General features: G+C 41.9%; 1 protein-coding gene across 1 annotated transcript in view; it reads left to right on the forward strand.

Moving 5' to 3' along the window:
- Positions 1-21,078, forward strand: part of TCERG1 (transcription elongation regulator 1) — a 34,235-nt gene that overhangs the window by 1,190 nt on the left and 11,967 nt on the right. Inside the window, 12 exon segments of the mRNA XM_048960107.1 lie at positions 3,253-3,405; positions 3,654-3,879; positions 6,557-6,799; positions 10,568-10,630; positions 11,917-12,117; positions 13,727-13,842; positions 15,000-15,088; positions 15,524-15,684; positions 16,267-16,351; positions 17,149-17,284; positions 18,311-18,400; positions 19,088-19,206. Coding sequence (XP_048816064.1) covers positions 3,253-3,405; positions 3,654-3,879; positions 6,557-6,799; positions 10,568-10,630; positions 11,917-12,117; positions 13,727-13,842; positions 15,000-15,088; positions 15,524-15,684; positions 16,267-16,351; positions 17,149-17,284; positions 18,311-18,400; positions 19,088-19,206 — 1,682 coding nt within the window.

Here is a 21,078-nt window from a genome sequence, read left to right on the forward strand (position 1 = left end):
ACTGGGCAGTGGTGAATGAGCACAGACTGGCAGAAGGTACTGCGGTACAGCGAGCTGAATTCTACCTGAGTTCCAGCATGCACTGTAATGGCAGTTGCTGTGGAAGTTTGCTGCTAGTTCTCACTGCCAATCGACCGGTCAGATAGGCAAGCAGTAATTCTGATAAGCAGATCTGTAATCAGCGATCGAGTATGTTTTGTTTCAGTGCTGTATTCAGAAGGTTATGTCAATAGTGATGCACCAGAAATTGTCAACGGACAAACACTGAGCAAACATCTGAAAAACCTGAGAGTAGACACAGGGTTTGACCAAATCATCAGCACAGAGCTTTCATACTGACATGAGTCTGTGTGTTCCTTTGTCTGGGGGAGAACCTTCTTTACCTCACAGTACCTTTGGTGCTTGTCTGGATTTTGTTCTTTTTAACTTTGAGTGGTCCTGGCATCTACAGGATTAGTCTGAGCGCATTGTGAGCCTGTTGGGCTCAAGTCAGGTGCATCTCTGCTCACCTTTTATCATGTTGTATGTTTAAGTGCTTCTGCTTACTTTGCAGATACCTAGACAGTTTGAAAGGCACGACATATCTGGGAGTAAGAAAAGTTCTGTTGTAATAGCAATATAGGGGTGTCAGGACGGTGTGATTACCATGCAGGGCTGTAGGTGGTGCATAATATTGTGTGGTGTTTAAATAATAGCTTAAATCCACGCTTTGTAGTGGAATACTGAACACTTCTGTGCTGTGAAATTTATTTGAAAGAGTAGGGATGTGGGCAGGAAGGAAAGAAAACATGGTGACGTGGGTCATTCTATGGTATTATTGGTACTTTTATGGTATTTTTGGTCTTGATTTGCCTATGTCTTTGGCAGCTGAGCTATAGGAGCTTCTTTCCACGTCACTCCTAATGCATGGGAGTGTATGGCTCTGCATGTAGCTTTATGCAAGTGGTGGAGCAGTAGGAATGGAAGCAAAGCAGCCACCAGTGCAGGAGCAAGGAGTTCATGTGGATTTCACGTGAAATAAACCAACATCAGACTGCAGTCTCATCTTGTGTCCTGTCATCACCTTGAGTATGAGATCTTTAAAAAAAAAAATGTGTGTGTTTCCCACAGCAGGCTTTTTTTCCCTTGGACGTGAGGCACAGTGTTAGAAATTGGCAGTGTGAAGCAGTTGAAAAGACTTGTGGAGTTGAAGATGGAAACAGTAACTTTGTGGGATGTCAGCAGCCACAACTCATCTAGTGCAAAGTTGTCTTTTCTGTTCCCTTCATCTGGTACCAGGACCTTGTTCTTGGTCTTGGATGATTTCACGCTCAGCTTAATTTTTTTTAACGCTATTTCCACATGCCATGCCTTTCTCTTGGTGCTCTGTGGTCCTGTTTTCCCACTGATATGGTGTTAAAATTCATGCACCCATTCTCAGACTGGAGAGATCTGAAGGAAATGAAGGTGTGGGACCTGGGAAGGAAGCACAGGACCATGCTTCCTGGTGCCTGCACCATTTCAAGAATCAGCCAGTTAATTTGAAACCCAGAGCCCTGACATCTCATTGTTTTGTGTGCTTGATTTATATTCTGAATGTGCTTTTGCTCTCAGCTGTTCGTTGTGGCTGTTCAATCACACCATGCACTAAATGTCTTCTACAGCTCGTTGCCATATATGAAATTCACACACCAAGCTTGTCTGCGTTTCTTCGTGCTGTCAGCACTGTGCTCTGCTTTGCACATGATTCTGAAGGTGATGTGGTGCTTAGTGGGGAGCTGAGCTGTTTTCTCAATCCCCTGACTGCACACTGGATCCTATTCTCTGCTCCTGGTGCTGCCCTGCATCAATCCAACTTGTTTTTCTTCAGGAAGCAGCAGCAGCAAAGTAAAAGTGGGCTACTGGGGTTCTTCTTACAAGCTGCAGGGTAGTAAAGATAGAGATCACCTAACGGCCAGATGGAGGAGCTGCAGAGAAGTCATGAAGAAAGGAAGTCACCTTAATAGCTTTCTCGTTAGTTTTTAATCCTGTCGGTGGCCTTTTGACTTCCTTTACAGTGGTACGGAGCAAAAATCAGAGCTGGTACATGAGTTTAAAAAGCAGTTAAAAATGCATTTCTTAGAGCAGAGATCTCAGGAAAACTTTCAAAAGAAGCCAAATGTGTACAGGATCCAAGGATGCTGCACACACTGAACACTGCCATGGGTAGGACTCAGATTCCAGAGTGTGGGTGCAGCTTGGTGCTGGCTTGCACGGCGCATCCCACTGAGCCACCCAGTTGCTGCTAATGGGTTTCCAATGTTGTGATGGTAAAACATCACCGCTTCAGCAGAGCCTTCGTCCATCCTGCTGTGTGTGTGCATTTCTGTATGGAGCCCGTCAGATAGGAGGGTAGGGCTGGAAGCTTTTGTGGTGAACTGCCTTGGTATTGCTTTTGCAGGAGGAAATCTTCTGAAGTTTAATTAAAACAGGAGTTATGTGGATAATTGGGCAGTTGTAGGTGCCTGCAGAGTGAATTAAACAAGTTGATGAATTTTGCCCACTGCCGTTTTTTTATAGGGAGCATCTGTTGTGCTTGTTACACAGGAAATTTCAGAACAGTCCAAATAAACAAGTGAGATAAATGAACGTACCTCTAATTAGAAAACCAGGCATTCAGTTTTCATGTGAGAGCGAGTGTGCAGGGCAGTTCTGGATTTCTTCTGATCATGTGACAGTGAAGATGTGTGTTTTTTTTTTTTTTTTTTTTTTTTAATTAGCGTTAGCTAGTGTTGTAGTTAATGGATGTTTGAGATGCACAGTGGATTGTAATAAAATCTACAGCTCTACTGTGCTAATTAACGGGATGCTTGTTTGTGATTTTAATCTTTAAATAATTACCATTGTGTGACTGCAGTAGTAATGCAAGAAATCATTTTGCTTCACAGCGTGAGCAGTCTGAGGGGCAGTTACTCAGGAATAGTTCCACCACTCGTTCTTTTTTGCCTAGGGATTTTTTCTCCTTTTTCAGAGAGTAGTTTTCCCTCACCCTGCTCCTTTTCATACCACTCCTTGCTGCTGCTTTGCATTTACAGCAATGTCTCAGGTGTGCAGTGCTTCCCTCTGCTGTTCTGCCGTGCTCGGTGGTTTGCTGGGGAGTTCTCTGAGCCGAGGTTGGTTTGTTAAAGCTCTCAGGATGGGCAGTTACCCTCAGCGTGGCTGTAATGAGCATTGATGCTTCAGTAAATGCAAGCTTGAGTATGGTATTATATTATTACTATTGTTTGCCTTCAGAGACCACCATTTATGCCTCCTCCCATGGGCAGCATGCCCCCACCTCCCGGAATGATGTTCCCTCCGGGGATGCCGCCTGTCACTGCCCCTGGGACGCCAGCGATGCCCCCAGCTGAGGAGATATGGGTGGAGAACAAAACTCCAGACGGCAAGGTGAGACGGTCACCAGGGACAGCAGAGCCACGGGTGCTGGCTGCCGTTGTCAAGGTGTTGCCTTGTACAGTCCTACATGCGGGCGCCCCAGATCTTTAGAGAAAGCTTGCGTGGTAAAATCCCGTATAATTCTATGGATGCTCTTGTTAAAGTTACGTAGTTGCGCTTAGAGCAGGAGTAGCTGAAGCACTGATGAATGCTCCCTTTCTGCATTGCACCTGTTTGATGGTGACATCCTTAACTCGTAGGTCTATTTCTACAACGCACGCACGCGTGAGTCAGCGTGGACTAAACCGGACGGGGTGAAAGTCATCCAGCAGTCGGAGCTGACGCCAATGCTGGCAGCCCAGGCCCAGGTCGGTGCCTCCACACCAACAACCAGCAGTGCAGCGTCGCCGTCGACCTCCTCGAGCACTCAGTCCTCCACAACCTCTACCACAACCACGGCCACGTCGGTTTCACAGACAAATTCCAGTGAGTCCCTGGGGGCTTCTCAGCTTTGCGCTGTTGGGGTGCTGCTTTGGGGAGCTGCTGCAGCAAGAGCTGAGCATCCAGCAGGAAGCAGTTTCCACCTAGAGTGGGATGTGTTCAAAGTACATTTAATCCATGAGAACGTTGCATGGGTTTTGTTGTTGGTTTTTTTTCCTGATTTGGAAGAGTTAGAGTAGTACTGTGCTGGGGTAGGCGAATCTCGGTCAGCATGCAGCCCTTTTTCTTTAGGTCTTTGTGTGTTGTTGGTTTTTTTTTTTTTAATCACATCATATCAAAGCTATTATACATTCATTTCCTTTTGACTGCAGTTAAAGCAAAACTGGTTTTAAAAGTACCTCTGAAAAGAAAAAAACTAAAAAAATTGAGGTAGGAATTACAATTGTACCAATCTCCTCTGTTTCCAAAGCTGCATTTGTTGCTTTAAGAGGAAATCTTTCAGTGCTGCTTTTGGGCTACGTAGAATTGGTTGATTGCAGAATAGAGCTGCTTCTGATGTCTTATTTTTACCACTAGTAGCTTTCTAGCTGAGCCTCATAAGTTTGCATTTGCTGGAGCTGCACAAAAACGGAAAAAGAAAGTCCTTAGCCCCATTATTATTCACAGCTGACCTTTGAATAAGACTCTGACGATTACTGCTGATTACATGGTCTAAGCCTTTGCTTTTAAGGATTTTCTTACTCAGAAACCCCGGGAGTTTAGGGGTCTTATTTATGCAGCATGGACATAATGAATGTTTATATGTAGCAATAGTTTACAATACACTTTGGCATATATATGCTCACAAATGCCTCTAGAGCATCGACACAGCTTCTTATCTTAGGTACTCAAATCTGTCTGCATGCATATGTCACCAGCAAACAATTGAGTAAAATCGCAGTGTGTGGACAAAACAAGGCATGCTAATTAACAAACGCTTTGGTTTGTGTTCTGCCCGTGTGCAGGGCACTGAAAGCACAGCATCTCTGCTGCTCTGGAAGCCTGTTTAATAGCCCTTGTTGTGGCTGTGCTGCAGAAACATGTACAGTGGGCTAGGCAAAATCCTCTGCAGAAGATGAGCAATTGCTGAGCTGTCTGAACTCCAGCTCTAGCACACAGATGCGTCCCACTGAAATATTTGACCTTAATGCTGTCACAAGAGGGACAAGTCAGGCTTAATTTTTTTAACCCAAACTTCTGGTATCTTTGTTTGAAAGCAAGTGACATTTGGGTACCCCACAAGGTATGGTTTGTTAGTCCTGGAAGGAGGTCAGTGAAGGAGCAAAAGATCTGCATTGCTCAAAACTTTTCAGGGCTTTAATATGAAAGATAAAGCTGTGATCAGCTGCTGTGTTGAAATAGGTCTGGTGTCATCACCTGAGGCTGCGGCCATTTTGCTGAGAAACTGGAAGCAGGCAGAAGGTGAACGTTTGGTGCTGGCATAGATTTCTGAGAACTGCTCCTAGTTTTGATGTCGCTCTTCATGCACCTTCTCTGAAGCAAAATGTCTTGGTACTAAATGCTAAGAGTCTGTTCTGCTTCTGCCTGTTCTACCTGCTAAGCTTTGTCTTTGCTTTCAAGAACTGTGACTGTTGGTGTCTGTGCCCAGGTGATAACATTTATCAGTTGAAATAATTTTACAACTCTTGGGCTTGGCCTGTAAAAGTCTGGGGCTTCTGGTACCTCGTCTGGTACTGATTTGATGCAGGCCTTAAAACAAATCACCTGCTCACTCTTGGCTCTATTTCCCTAAATTTTAGGCTAAGAACTCTCTCTTGTCCTGAAGCACTTAAGAACAACAGACCAAATATCTTCTTCTAAGTAGCTTAATACCGATACCTGGTTGGGAGTGCTTCTGGCTATGGTTAAATAAAGAAGGCATCCAGGGTGCCCATATATCATGTGCTTATAAGCTGGGGGTTTTGGTTGTTTTTTGTTATTAACACATTTTTCAACAGTTCCTCCTCTACCAAACCTCAGAGTATGAATTTCAGGGCTGGCCGTTGACTTCAAGCCATCAGGTCTGTTGTGCAGCACTGCTCCTGGTTACATGCTGATTTCAGGCATGCTACAGGGATTGCTGAATTGAATGCTGGTATTGTCTTTTTCCACTGCGAGGCACTGAAAACCAAGAAAGTTCTTGCAGCTTCTGAACAAAAAGTACTTTCCTTTTCCGTGCTTAATTACACATTCCTTAATTGACATTTGTCCATTCTTGGATCACAAATCCATGAGCATGGTTTAAATGAACTGTTGTCATGCACGTGCTGGTTATTACGCTCACTACAATGGAACCTTTGTTAATTCAATATAAGAATAAGCTTTTTCCATTTGAAACTTTCTGTAATGTTCCCTTTCTGTTCTTCTGAACAGGGATGCAGAGTAGAAGTTGATGTATTTACTGAATGAGCTCTGTCCTTTGCTGTACTCTTGCCTCCATACGGTCCTGTTAGCAGTAACGAACGGTACAAAGTAAAATCTGAAATGGACTTCCTTTGTGTAACTCAGTGTTACAGAGAAGGCAAAAGCTATTTTCTGTCCAAGAGTGTCTTCCTGTTGATTCTAAGCATACCTGCTTATGTGACATCTGCTGGGAAACAGAGAGCCAGTATGTTTGCAGCGAATATATTGCAGTATCTGAGATACAAGGTGTTCTTTGTTTTTTTGTTTTGTTTTTTATCAGCACCTACTACACAAGACCAGACCCCAAGTTCGGGTGTTTCAGTTGCCACACCATCAGTCAGTGTTTCAACCTCTGCTCCTTCTGCTACACCTGTGCAGACTGTACCCCAGCCAGTCCCACAGACATTGCCTCCTGCAGTTCCTCATGCAGTACCTCAACCAACTGCAGCAATTCCTGCTTTTCCACCAGTAATGGTACCTCCATTTCGTGTCCCCCTTCCTGGCATGCCTATTCCACTTCCAGGTAAATTGGCAAACTGTGATTGTCTTGTCCGCTACATGTCCATGTTGTCAATTTGTTTGCACTCATGTGTCCACTGTGTATGGAACTTGCCTGAATCCTCTCCACTTAGAGCATTTTTGAAAGAATTCAGGGATAGCAGACAGACTTTTTAATTAACAGTGAGCGTTAAATTTTTCACTACTAATTCTTTGATATCCATATCAGAAAATAGGTGCATTTAACCATGTAAACGTTTTTGGTTTTAGATTGTTGAAAACAGCAGGGAGTGTTCAGTGCAGTTCTTGTCTTACAGCAGGAGTCCATCTCATCGGCCCGTTTAAGAGTGAGATTCTGGACAGAATCTATACGTGGCTGAGAGTACGGGAGGACTGCATTCTATTGATCACAGTTTCACTTTAATTTTATTCTGCTTGCTCGATTTAGACCTGAGTCTTGTGTTTGAGTATTGGTTAGGACATGGGTTGCACGCCCCTCCCCCAAAAAAGTAGATTAAAATAACCTGTGAGCAGGAAAAGTTACCATTCAGATGCACTGCCTTTGATGATGTCAGGAGTTTTTAGCTCTCTTCTGTTGCAGCTCTCAAGTATGATGCCGAAAATTGAAGCAAAATGTGGAGGTTTAAATTGGGGACAATTTAAATGAGGGTATTCAGGATACTAGATTCAGATGCAAAGTCTACTGTGAAGAAGTCTTAGGTGGGAGCTCTCTGGTGTCTACATAAATCAAATTTTATCAGTTTTCAATCAAATGTTTAGTTAGATACTGGAATATTTTAGGCTGGCAAAACTTTGGACTTGCTGTTTGTAATCATTGAACGGGTCCTGACTGATTCTTAATTAGATAATTCAGTTTGCAGTGAGTTCCCATTGAGTTCCTGCTCTAGTTCAAAAGTGATCACCTTTTTTTCCCCCTATGTGCAATATCATGAACTATACACTGATGGTTTTCTGTTGCAAGGAAAGGTTTTAGGTTGTGGTTGTGTTGGATATGAGTTAGTTTCTACGTACGAGGAAGGACTCTCAGCTGCCTCCTTGTGCTTGTGGACAGACAGAGCAAGGTGACTCTTTCTCCTGTACCTTCAGTACATGGGTGCAGTACATAGGAGGGGTGCTCTTGACCTCCCAGTGAATGGATTGGATGAGAAATAATACTCTAGGACAGTTCCCACACCTTCTTTTATCAAAAGATAGAGATGTCAAGGCAGCTGAGATGGAGATGAGTTTTGATAATTAGTTAGAAATGCGTGGAATAAAAAGCATTTTTTTGAGAGACAAAAAGAGAGGACTGACTTACAGTTGCTCTTTCTAAAAGAGTATTTTTTGTCAAACAGTGAGCTGTTGTCATCTGTGCTGTGCTTGGAAAGGCTGTCACAGTGTAGCTCTCACTGTTCTAGGATAGGCAAAAATATTATTCTGAGTATAATATCCAAAGCTGAATGAAAAATAGATGAAGGATACAGGGAGGATGCTGATGTTGGTGTGTTGTGAGGTTTAGAGAACAGCAGAAGTGGCCTCAGCAGCAGTCAGCCAGCTGTTCTCAGCAGCAGTTCTTGACATTGTCAGCAAGGGGTCAGCAGAGCGTGAAGGGTTGGTGCACGTTAGGGGGATTTGATCAGACACTGAGGTGTGAACTCTGCTAACGTGGGGATGGTTGAAGCAGCAGAGATGGGTGCCAGTGGGACGGGGTGGGGCTGTGTGGTTGGTTTGGTGCTCTTTTGCTTGTTAAAGAGTTCCTTGGGCATTGCAATACAGGAGGAAAAATACAGGAGGAAAGACAGAGCATCAGTCTTCTTCTTAAGCTCATGTTTGAGAACATGGTTCTTCCAAAGCTTTCCTGGTACTGTCTTTGGTGAGATGAGCCTTCTGGGTTGAACTCATTACATATGCGAGGATACCTGGCAGCAAAGAGTCTGTTCCCACTAATGAGTCTAAGTTGCTAGTTTGCCTGATCACAGGATAAAAACAGCTTAATCCTTTCAGCCAGCTCTAGCTTGATTGTAATAGTCATAGCCACCATCAAAGAGAAGGAAATATTTAAACTACAATGAAGAGAAAGTGAAAAGAAGTTAAGACGACTCCAAGGCAGTACAAGGTGAATTCCAAAAGACTCATAAAGTGTAATGTGCAGATATTTGGGACTTTGGGCACCTTGCATAAAGTTAGCTGGATTGTTCTCAAGTTGCAGAGACAGAGCTGATGAATGCCATTGCCATGTGATTTCAAAGCTGCTCCCTGCATTACGCTGTAGTAAGACGGAGCAATGGAAGAGTTGATTAGTGATATCTCGTAATCTCAGATCTTAAAAAGTAAGTCTGCTTTCTCTTAATTCGTCTGTTAAAAGTAGCTGTATGTTGGAGCTTGGCAGAGGAAACAGCTCGGGTGTTGCTCAGTGTGATCTGCACTGCAGGATCTCTGCACTGCGATCCCGCGGTGGCGCAGGTCCTGCTGCCCTGCTGAGACATGCTGTAACTTCCGTAACAAAACGAATCTGCTCGTTTGTCTTCAAGTGCATAACATGATTCCTCCTAAATTTAGGCAAATACTTCATTCAGTGCTGTTTGAGTCAATGTTTTTGTGTCTCGATTCACACTTCTTTTATAAGACTTGTTTTGGATTCTTTCATGGAAGTATTTAGTAAAGGTCATTGCAATTCTATCTTCTCACAAATATTTTTGAAATAAATTGGCAGTATTTTTAGTATGCTTTTGGTCCTAGATCTCTACTGAAGAAAAACAGTAGTTACATTTGCTATAAACACAGGGGTTTAATTTCACTTTGTACTGGAGGTTTTCCAGCTTTGCATGGGGGCGTTGATACAGGTTAGGGGAAGAGGTTTCTGAAGCATTCCTGTTTCTGAGAGTCAAAACCTGACTAATGCAGAGAGAACTTCTGCAGTTTCCTTCCATAGCCGAAAATGAAGAGTTTGGGAAATTCATTCTCCTTCTCCCTATCTAATTTCTTACTAAATTTTCCATCTGATTGAGGAGGATTTGATGCTTTCCCCTTTGGGCTGTGCCATTTCTTAGGAGCTGGAGAGCAGAGAAGTTTGTGCTGCTGCCTTTTGAGGGCTGATGCTGTTTTTAGAGCATTTTCAGCTCGCAGCTTTCTAGGAAATGAAAAACGAGGGCCACGTTTGTTGCCTCTGCAGCAGCACAGTGCTGTGTACCTCTGCAGCTTCGTGGCTTTTACTGCTGCACCCCTTTCTTCCAGCTGCAGCCTTCCCCCACCCCGCGTCTCCTCCGCAGTGCAGAGTGCAGCTCTCACCCCACAGCTCCCCGCTGTGCTCGCCGGGCTGCCTGTCCTGCTGCCCTTCCCTGCACCTTCCAGGCACAGCAGCAGTGCTGGTAGCTTCACTTTGCTGCTGCTGCTCGCATGGCTCTGCCTGAGCGAATGCTGTCTGTGGAGAACATCTCCATTAGCAGGATCTGCTCCCGTGGTGCTGCCCCTGCATGCAGGGCTCTGTTCCCCCCTGAATGAACTTAAACCCCTGAGTCATCAATGCACACTTATTTTTTCTAAGCAGCATCCCAGTAATTGCTGAAAAGATGGTTTAATGGAGGTAGAAACTGTTGCTACAGCTTAAGATTAATTTGAAATTGGATCTGGCATAAAATATCAGTGTGAAAAACGTTTGTTCTCTTGCCGGGAGGCTCTTATTGCCTGCCGAATGGCATCCCAAATTGTGGCAGGAGGTCTTAGCACCCAGACTCCCAGTGGTAGCTGACGTACCATGGCAGCTTTCCAACATGCTTGCTTATCCGTTTTGCAGGTGTAGCAATGATGCAAATAGTCAGCTGCCCGTATGTAAAGACAGTCGCTACCACCAAGACCGGTAATTTTCAAACCCATCTTAGTTCGTTTTGTCTGTAAGTTGGCATGGTAGTGAATGTTGTGCTTTATATTTTATTTATTTATTTGCTTCTCCAATTGATTGAATATATATATATATATATACACACACACACACACACACTTTATTTTCAAAACCAGTATAAATGCAAATGCCATGTTTGGCCAGGAAGTAGCTTTCCCAATTAGCTGTTAGCGTCAGCTAATTTTGTACATCAAACCCAGGACAGTGTTCTGTAACCATTGAGTTCTGTGATAGCTGTGTCCCTTTTCATGCCCATACTTCTCAGTTAGCAGTTTCCTGTGTGTGGATTTTTGTTTTCCCCCCTCATGTGCAGTGCCATGGTTGTGCTCGCGTGTTGGTGTGCGTGTTTGTGTGTCTTACTATGAAACTCAACAAAAGCCATTTACTGAAATAAGTTCATGGCAATGTGTAGTGTGTACCTTCTCCTTTATTTAAAAAGAAACAATTTTCACGTCAATGTTAAAAGTCCAGAATTGTGATCTCGTAGTGCTAGTCATATCCAGCTTGCTTTTCTAGAAGTTGTCCCTCAAAACATGGTCAGTATATCCATTTTGTTTGATAGAGCAGAGAAATAATTACATAGCATTTTGGTTGTTCTATTTTCCATATTCGCTTGTCATTTTGCTTTAGGATGTGAATAAGACGTTTTTTTCCAGTCTTTACTACTAAACAGAACCATCACAAACTCTGAAATAGTTTCATTCTTTTTGCTTGTAATCCAAGGCTGTGAATTGATGCTAGGATGAAGTCAGGATTTAAGACTTAGCAAAGTTCTGCTCCATAACACATCCTGTGGCTCAGAGTCAGGGCAGCATTGTTTCTTTTCACAGCAGCTTTAGGAATATCCTAAAATGATGGAACTATTCCGCAGTTTAAATCACTCTGGAGAAATAATAAAAGCATACTTTAAAAATACATCTCCTTTTGACATATTAAAGCAAACATCTGAAGCCCAGCTGTCCTTGCACTATGCAGAATTGAATATTAATTAAAATTAAGTTGCATTTATGTAACTTTCCTGGTAATATGGGCATTAGTGTTCATTAATACGTAGGAAGAAAACCCAGTAGCAGTGCATTGCTTTCAATCTCATGTAGAAAGTAACCTTTTTAGATGTGGGATGATAACTTGTGAAGTCAGTCAGAAACGTGCCAGGTTTGGGGTCTCTGGTATTTCATTGTCACTCACTGTTCCGTTTCCTTCTCTTTTCTCTCCTCTCCTCTGTTTGCTCCCCCTTCCTGCAGGTGTCTTGCCAGGAATGGCGCCTCCCATTGTTCCGATGATCCACCCTCAGGTCGCCATTGCTGCTTCACCTGCCACTCTGGCCGGAGCAACTGCAGTCTCGGAGTGGACAGAGTACAAGACAGCGGATGGAAAGACGTACTATTACAACAACAGGACTTTGGAATCAACGTGGGAAAAGCCCCAAGAACTGAAAGAAAAAGGTGCTGTTTTTTTAAATATAGCTATGGGGAGGGGGGACGACAGAACTGCTTAGACTAGTGATGGTGGTGTTCGAAATGTGAACAAGAAGTTCTCGTATCCCCCATCTGTCTTCAACGAATCTTTACACCTTGATTGTATGGATCCATTCAAGTCACGAGTCTGAAGTGGCAATCTAAGATGCACCTTTCCTCTCCTGTAGAATCTAAGTACTGTACAGACTCGCAAATTTGAGGAGACCTCAATTACAGGAAGATAGAAAATGGGGGAAAAGATCATTTATTTTAAAGTTTGTAAACCAGGGAAAATGAAAGTCATTAAAATTCTGAAGGCAAAGTGCGAGGCTGAGTTTGTAAACAGCTTTGAAGTATGAAGAAAAAGGAAATTGCCTCCTGTCCACTAAGTCTGAAGTTGTGCTCTGGTCATGTTCTGCAACTTGCATTTGTTCTAATCCACTTTGTGTCCGTGGGTGTTGTTCCTTTGGAGGAAAATACTTTTATCAGAAAGAAGTAAGAAAGAGGAAAAATCTCGTGGCTCTTATTCAGTGTGTAAGGTCTTTTTTGGGGAAGAAAATCCAGTCAGACCAGAAAGTCCTTCCTTTTATTGTCTGATGGTTCTTTTGGTAACAAGAAGTCATTGTTTAGACATTCATACAGTTATTTAAGTAATTGATATCCATCTTTCTAATAATTCAACCAACTCTAGCCCATGTCACTCAGTGACACATCTGCCCTTTTCTTCAACACCTCCAGGGACAGTGACTCCACTGCTTCCCTGGGCAGCCTGTCCCCGTATCTCACCATCCTTTTTGAGGAGAATTTTTTCTTATTATCTTAATGTCTCCTCTGGTGCAATGGGAGGCCATCACCTCTCATCCTGTTGCCGTTAGCTGGGAGCAGAGGCTGATCCCCCACCTTACCACAGCCTCCTTTTGGGAGCAGTGGAGTGATAAGATCTCCCCCAAACCTCCTCTTCTCCAGGTTGAACCATCCCGGCTCCATCAGCCACTCCTCGTAAGACTTGTGCTGCAGAGCCCTCACAGCTGCCTTGTCCTCCTCTGGACACGCTCCAGGGCCTCGGTGAGCACAGTGTGGAGGTGCAGCCTCTCCTGTGCTGAGTGCAGACAACAGGCACCTCCCTGCTCCTGCTGGCTGCGCTGAGAGTATCTGATACAGAGCCAGGATGCCGTTGGTCTCTTTGGCCACCTGTGCGCAGTGCTGGCTCGTGTTGGGCTGACTGTCAGCTGGCCACCCCAGATCCTTTTCCTCCATGCAGCTTTTGTGCCAGTCTGCCCCGAGCCTGTGGTGATGCATGGCGTTTTTGTAACCCGAATGCAGAACTCAGCACTTGCTCTGGAGGGTGGTGCGTTCAGCTGGCTTTTTAATAGATTGTTTTACGGTATTTCCACGTTCAGTCCCAAATAGATCTTGTACTGGAGATAATCATGTCTTTGTAAGCAGATGTTGTAAAGTGCAAGAATGGAATGTGGTGAAAATACATTGAAAATAAGTTTTGTTTTTGCTGTTGTGCTGGACAGTTATACTGGAAAAAACACGACTGTTTCTATAATTGTTTGTTAACAATAGTAAGGAGAATTTTATCTTTATGCAGAAAAAATGGAAGAGAAGATTAAAGAGACAATTAAAGAACCTACAGAGGAACCCTTACCAATGGAGACGGAGGAAGAAGAGCCAAAAGAAGAACCTATAAAAGAACTTATAAAGGAGGTAATAGACCTTGCAACCAAATAGTATCGTCATTTTAGTTCCTACATCCTGCAGGGGTGGATGCATCTGTAGACCAAGCATTATTGACAGGAAACATGGTTGGTAATCTGAGTTCTTGAATTTCTGGGGTGATTTTTGAAAGCCTTTCTCTTTTTTTTTCTTCTTTTTTTTGGCCTTTTAGCATTTTTTTAACAGAAAAAGGCAACTTTAAAAAAAAAAAAAAAAAGGAGCATGAATTAAGTTACAAAATTAATATGAGCATAGCAAAAAGAAAAAAGGTAATCTGATTGCACAGACGTAATCATCTTTTGCTGTTCTTAAGGCGTTCACAAAAATGAAACTTTTCCTTCAAAATCCCTAAATAGCTATTGCTTTGTTTCTTTACTGCTTTGAAACAAAAGTTGCACTTTTCCATGTGCTGTAACAATCTGTTCAGTTTGTTAGGAAGGCATGAGCTAGAAGGTGTTCAGTGCTTGTGCTGCAGTAAAAAAAATCAGCCTTTTTTTTCCTGAAAGGGATTTTGTCATGCTGAAAAAGCACAGGTTTTGAAGATGCCAAGGTGCTTGAATGAAAATAAATGAAATAAATGTTTTTATATTCGTTTCTGTGAACCTGTATGTACGCTTCTTAGCAAAAACGCAGAATTCAATTATTATTTTTGCTACCCCTGTGTCCTGTTTACTTTTGAGGTTGCAGCTCGTTTGTTTATTTCTGTTACAGAGGTCATTGCAGAATTTCGACTGTTTTGTGCTCCACGTCTTTGTTTTGGATAAATGGATTTTAAGACCAGATACATATTTCTTTGCCCCTGCATTTTAGTCCTTGATGAACTGTGTCAAAGATTTGTGCAGATCTAGGAAAGTATTTAAGTAAGGTTTCAGTGAAGTCTAAGCGAAGCAAACACCTGGAGGTTTCCTAGATTGAGTTTTGGAGCAGCTCTGACAGTCTGTGTGATGAAATTCCAGTGCTTTTGTTTGAAGTGTGGTTGAGGTGAAATTGTGAGCTGGTGATTAGCATTGTTTCAAAATACAATTGCTCATTTAAAACAAGTAAATTACCCTGTAATAAACAAGTAGTTGCCTAGCTATCATTGCCTAAATCCTGTAACTTGATTTTGTTGTTTGTTTGTTTCTTTGTTTGCTTGCTTTTATCTTGAGGAGCCAAAAGAGGAAGAAATGACTGAAGAAGAAAAAGCAGCTCAGAAAGCCAAGCCAGTTGCAACCACCCCTATTCCAGGAACCCCTTGGTAGGTACTGATTTTCCCTGCAGCCTGCAACTGGAGGACTGGAACATCACAAGGAATGTTGCTGGATAGGTAGAACAAGTAATAGTGCATGAAGATCCTTTCATGGCACACTTCTGATCCCAATGACATTGGATTCCTTCAGGCAGCAGTCTTTGTAGCATAGTCTTTGTATCTCACGCTCACTGCAGTCTGCAGTCTGGGAGGTACATTACCAGCATAGCTTCCTTAGCCCATTCCCCTTCATCTGCTGCCGGTTCCTCCTGATCTGGTATGAAATTCTGGCCCCCCAACATTGTTTGCTACTTCTGCCCTGTGCTTTGGGGAAGGAATAGTGCAGCTGCCAACCAAAACAATCCAGTTTTTTTAAGTGATAGGCAATATGAGCACGATGTAACAAGACAAAACGAGGCGTTTTGTTGTCTGTTGAATTTCTAGGTGTGTGGTGTGGACCGGAGATGAGCGTGTTTTCTTCTATAACCCTACCACACGTCTTTCTATGTGGGACAGACCAGATGACCTCATTGGAAGAGCTGATGTAGACAAAATTATTCAAGAACCTCCTCACAAAAAAGGAATGGAAGAAGGGAAAAAACTCAGTAAGAGCATTCTTTTCACCTTCCTTAAAAGTCTGAATATAATTTATCATTTATTTTGTGTTCGTTTCCAAAATTAGTAATGTCCAAACAAGTGACAAAAATGTAGGCATATCAAAAAAATGCATATAGTTTTGGAATTTCTTCAAGAAAGAAGGTGGGAATGCAAGAACATCAGCTACAGTACAGTTTGAAAACAGCTGCCAAGAACAGAGAGCACGTAAGAGGCTGCTCAGTTGAGGCATCTTTCTGATATGAGTTGTAGTAAATGATCCTGGGATGACACATGGGCTTGGTAGTTGGAGGAGAGTTAAGTGCAAGTACGTAATCAGGAGATCCAGATGTGCTTTGTTAGGCTGCTTAGTCTGATTTCTTTCCTGGAAATAAAAGGTCAGTGTTCATCATTTGAAATACAAAGCCTGCCATAAATCTGTTAGTGCCCCCAAAACGTTCTGATGCTGTTTTTCTGGAAGCAACTAAGAATGCCTCTTCCTTTATCAGAAAGCAGTACTGCAGGTATTGTCCATCCTCTGATTTTGCATAAGGCTTCGTGTGTGAGTTACCGAAGGTAAAAACCTAAAGCAGTATTGAAATCTCTTACAGTTAGAGAAGAGCATGAATCTATAGAAGAAGCAAATGAGGATGAGCCAATCAAAATTAAAAAGCGCAAGTAAGTTTTGAGTTGGTTGTTTATCTTGCTTATGAATATCTATCTTTGGTGGACGAAGTCCAGCAGTCTAGGTTTTAATAGCAGTTACTGCTGTGAGATTTGTTCTCTCTCTGTTACGGTAGTTTAAATGTTTTATTTCCTTTTTCACGTTGCTCTCTGTAATGGAAGCAGTAGGCCTTGCTTTAGTCGGAGTCATTTCTAGATGCTGTTTTAAAAACAGTTTCACAGGTTTTTTTGTTGTTTTATACTCTTAGTGGTGATCATAAAGTTGTTGATAGTTTGTGAGTTTGTGTTTGGAGCTAAGCACTTTTGCCCATAGTAAATATAAATCAGCAAATTGTGCATTTCTTTCCAGAAAAGTTTTGATGGATAAATTTCTATTTCTATTACAACATTTTCTGCTTTAATCATTTTAAGGTATTCTCAATTTGAACTAACTGCTGTAGTCTTTTTCATAGAGCCTCACAGTCTTGAACAGGAGATGAGAGAATTAGTGCAGCTAACCTAAAATCTAGTGCACGTCTGGTGAGGCCTCTGCACACAACCAGAACATGTTAAGTTCTCAGGCTCATTTGTTGGCACTGAAGTTGTTGAAAATATCTTGGTTGCTTGAACACTTTCAATACGAAAGCATTCCTACCCAAGTCTCAAAGAATGGTCACGACTTGTAAGCATGTACTTCTGAATTAACCTGTCCCATCTGTTGTGTGACCTGTTACCATTTAACCTCTGACCCGCAGAGCTGACTTGCTACTTCCCAAGTCATACTGTATATTTAATTTTCTTTTTATTCCCAGGAAGGATGATAACAAAGATATTGACTCAGAGAAGGAGGCTGCTATGGAAGCTGAAATTAAAGCTGCTCGAGAGAGAGCCATCGTCCCTTTGGAGGCTCGGATGAAACAATTCAAGGACATGCTTCTAGAAAGAGGGGTTAGGGAAATAATTGTGTGTGTGAATGAGTGACTGGGCAAAGGGGTGAGAGGAGGATCAGACAGAAATCTCGGTTCTTAGCCAGTTCGGGACCTGCAGCACTTTATGCAAGGAGAACAGTTTCGTAATTCTTCCAGTTCATGGTTGTGTTTGGTACAAGAGCCTATATTTCAGTGAGTGTTAAAATCAGCAACATTTCATTTCTAAATAGGTGGAATTAAACAGTTTAAAGATGGAGGTGAGGGGCGAGGAGAGAGGAAAAAAATAAAATAAAATCCAAGTTAAGTAAGCATAAAATTGGAAGATGCCAGTGAAAATAAATAAGAAATGGATGCTTAATGTTTTGGGAGGTGTTCCTACATGGGAAAAGCAGTAAGTTCCAGTAAGTAGTAAAATTCGGTAGAGAAGCAGTAAATAGTTTGTACATCCTTATCCTTAAATGGAAGACTTTTTATTTTTAGCTAACTAAATTGGGAATTTGCTTTGTACCAATCAGTTCTGGTAAATAAATTAGACTATTAGAGTGTAAATTCAGTTTTTTTGGAAGTTAAATATGTGAAGTGGTTCCAGCTGCCAGTGAGCTTTTTTTAGTTTCAACAACTAAATGTCATGGGTTAATTGTAATAAAGCTTTCCTAAGATTAACTTGAGCCTGTTTAAGTTGGAATCTTGTACCAGAACTGTTGTTTACAAATCATAGCACTTATATCCAACGTCTGCTCTGTATTTTTTCTGAAAACACAAAATCTCAACACTGACTTCTCAGTTTTCTTTTAATGTCACACAGCAGTAGTTGTTTTAATGAGTAATTAAGTGTGTGTTACTATTTAAAGTTTTCAGAGCCAATTAGTGTTGGAATTTGCTCTGGCCACCCCCCATAGCTCATCATCTATTAGTGATGAAAACTTCACCATGAGTTTGTCTTTATCTTTTCATGCCCTATATTTTTTAAGCAAAACTGTACAACCTCTGTATATTCAAGATAAATTAAGCCTCAGTTAAAGTCTGACTTTATTTTTAATTAAAGGTCTCTGCTTTTTCGACGTGGGAGAAAGAACTGCACAAGATAGTTTTTGATCCTCGTTATTTACTGCTCAACCCTAAAGAAAGGAAACAGGTAAAGAAGTGAAATTCACTCTCCTTCCAGCTGCTGCTGGTATCTAAATCCTCCGCCAATTATTTTTGCTCCGTGCAAGTCTTTCTGAATAATCAGTGTTGGAAGGGATTTTTGTTATGATTAGGGTTTGTCGTGAAATTGGAAAAGCCGAAAGAAGCTGGTTGGTGGTTCTGCTGTTTCAAGATGCAGCGTTTTAGCACAGTAAAAGTTGTATGTGTACAAAAACTTCCAAAACCTGAATGAAGTGATCAGAATCTTCAGTATCTTGTCAGACGACTGGAGTAATGATTAAAGCAGTTGAAAAAATAATAGTGATAAAAAATAATTAAAAAATCCCAACCGCCTCATTTATTCTTAAGCAAGTTCTCACTCAGGAGGCTTTGAATGGACGAACGGAAACAGAAAACTCCAAAACACAAGAAGTGTCTGCTTGCTTAAACACAAGTCCCAGTGGAATGTTAACTGGAACTTGTAAGGAACTGTTCACTGTTCAGATCACACGCTCAATATACTGGAGTAATTCACATATTGAAGTGCAAAGCACTTGTAACCATTCTTTCTGCCTTGTCTGTATTGGTTCTGTGATGGGAGGAAGGGGCCAGGGGAAAAGGAAAGAAGTGGGATTTTCTCCCTCCTTGCCTAGAGCTGGTGTGGGTGCAGGTTTTATGTTTGGTGTTGTTTCTGCAGGTATTTGATCAGTATGTGAAAACCCGGGCGGAAGAGGAGCGCAAGGAGAAGAAAAACAAAATAATGCAGGCCAAGGAGGATTTCAAGAAAATGATGGAAGAATCAAAGATTAACCCGAGGTAGGAACTTCTTTGTCATTCGTGTGCGTAAGCACTGTAGGAACCAAGTATTTTGGGTGGTGGTAGGTAGATTACCTTCATTAACCTCTTTCAAAGTGGTGAAAGAGGAGACAAATAAGGTATTAAAATCTTTTTTTGCTTACTATATTATTCTATAAAATAATAGAACTTTATCATGCTTTATGTTTTTTTAGTCATTTTGAAGAAATTCCCACAACGTTCTCTGGACTGTGAGAGGCTTCAAGGTCCACCACAGTTGTTCTTTAGTAACCCTGTTTTCTAAGAATATTTGTAGTCTCTGAGAAGTGTTAGGGGAGATTCCCCAGTTTGAGAGTTTGAAGGAACATTTTTCTGTTTAAAAGTGTCTTAATAATAATAAGACTTTTTAATGTTTTGATTACTTTCATATGAAAAGTGTTACTTACCCTTCTCAGCCAGGCCAGCATGCAGTGGTAACAGTGAGATGATAACAGTAACTGTACTAACGCTCAAGATTATGTTGCTAGAAATGTTTGTTTCACAACTTTCTCACACAGAGTTCATGAAATAGGTGCTTATGTCAACAGGTGAGCGTTCTCTTTCAGCATCTCTTGGCTTACTTGGCATTAATTCTTTTACAGTGAAGTAACTGCTTGTTCGGTTTGCTTCCATTTAATTATTTTAGTGATCGGCGTTGGAAATTGATGGAACCCAGTGTTATGTAAATTCTTACATGACTTCAGATGTGATTAACTGTTACTGTGAAGCACCAGTCTGCTCATTTAACGAGGGCAGAAAGTTTGGTAGTCTAGGACGAATGGAGCATGAGAATGTTTTAAGGAAAAGTGGATCAGTGAGTTCCATGTAGCATTCACAGACTAACACCAGAGGTTCCTGTTAGCTCTAGTGTGCTCAGCTTCCAAGGTATCTGCAGTGTGTCGTACTGGGACTGATTCTTACCTAATTATGGACTGGGGTGGGAAAGAGAACTCCGACTGAAAGACTGCCTTGTTTAATCTTATCCTTTGTCTTCTGGTTTCAGTGTTTGTCTAAAGATATTGCTGTACCTCTGTGAGCGTCAGACTACTTTTAATCATCTATCTCAGTCCAACATGCTCAAGAGTTTGTGTTCCACTTAAGCAGCTCTTGTTCTTCAATATAGCTGTACATTCATTTTCTAATCTTTTTGAATAAGCTACCAAATTCTCTTCTTGTTTCAATTTACCCTACAGCAACAGTAGGCTGGATTTTCCAAGTCTAATTATTTCCATGCTGTGATGAAAACATTCGTATGATTATAAGTGTCTCACGTATTCTTGGGGCCAGATTTGCATCAGAGCTTGGAAAAAGCAGAATAGTGGTTTTTTTTGAGGTAAGTGGCAGTACTATATCTACTGCACAGATTGGAATCTGGCCCTGGAGGTGAGAGAACTGCCAGGAAAATGCTATGGGGATAATGGGTGAAAAGCCCAGTACTGCTGCAGCTGCCCATAGTGTCTGAAGTATTTTCAACTCACGTGTTTTAAGATAAGGCAATACAGTGTTCACTGTAGGGGAGGATTTCAGCAGCCAGTGTTACGTTGTGACTAGCACAGAAAGATTGTTTCCTCAGTAAACTCTTAGCATGGTTTGGCTGCAAGTGAATGCATGCGAAGTTTTTAATTTCACAGGTGTGAAATACCTGGACAAGACTGGTGGCTGAACTGCTTAACCACAAAAAAGACAACTTATAGTCAGCTGAGTTTTCATTTCCTTTTCTTGGTTGTGTTGTAGTTTCTCTTCCTCCACCTGCATGTTCTGCAGGTAGCTCTATTAAGCCAAAACAGCAACAAACCAGTACCTTACAAGTGTCTAACGTGTGCGTGCCTACACCGGACTCCCTTCTGTAATTCG

This window comes from Lagopus muta, chromosome 14, assembly GCF_023343835.1.
Source record: "Lagopus muta isolate bLagMut1 chromosome 14, bLagMut1 primary, whole genome shotgun sequence".
Lineage (NCBI taxonomy): Eukaryota > Metazoa > Chordata > Aves > Galliformes > Phasianidae > Lagopus > Lagopus muta.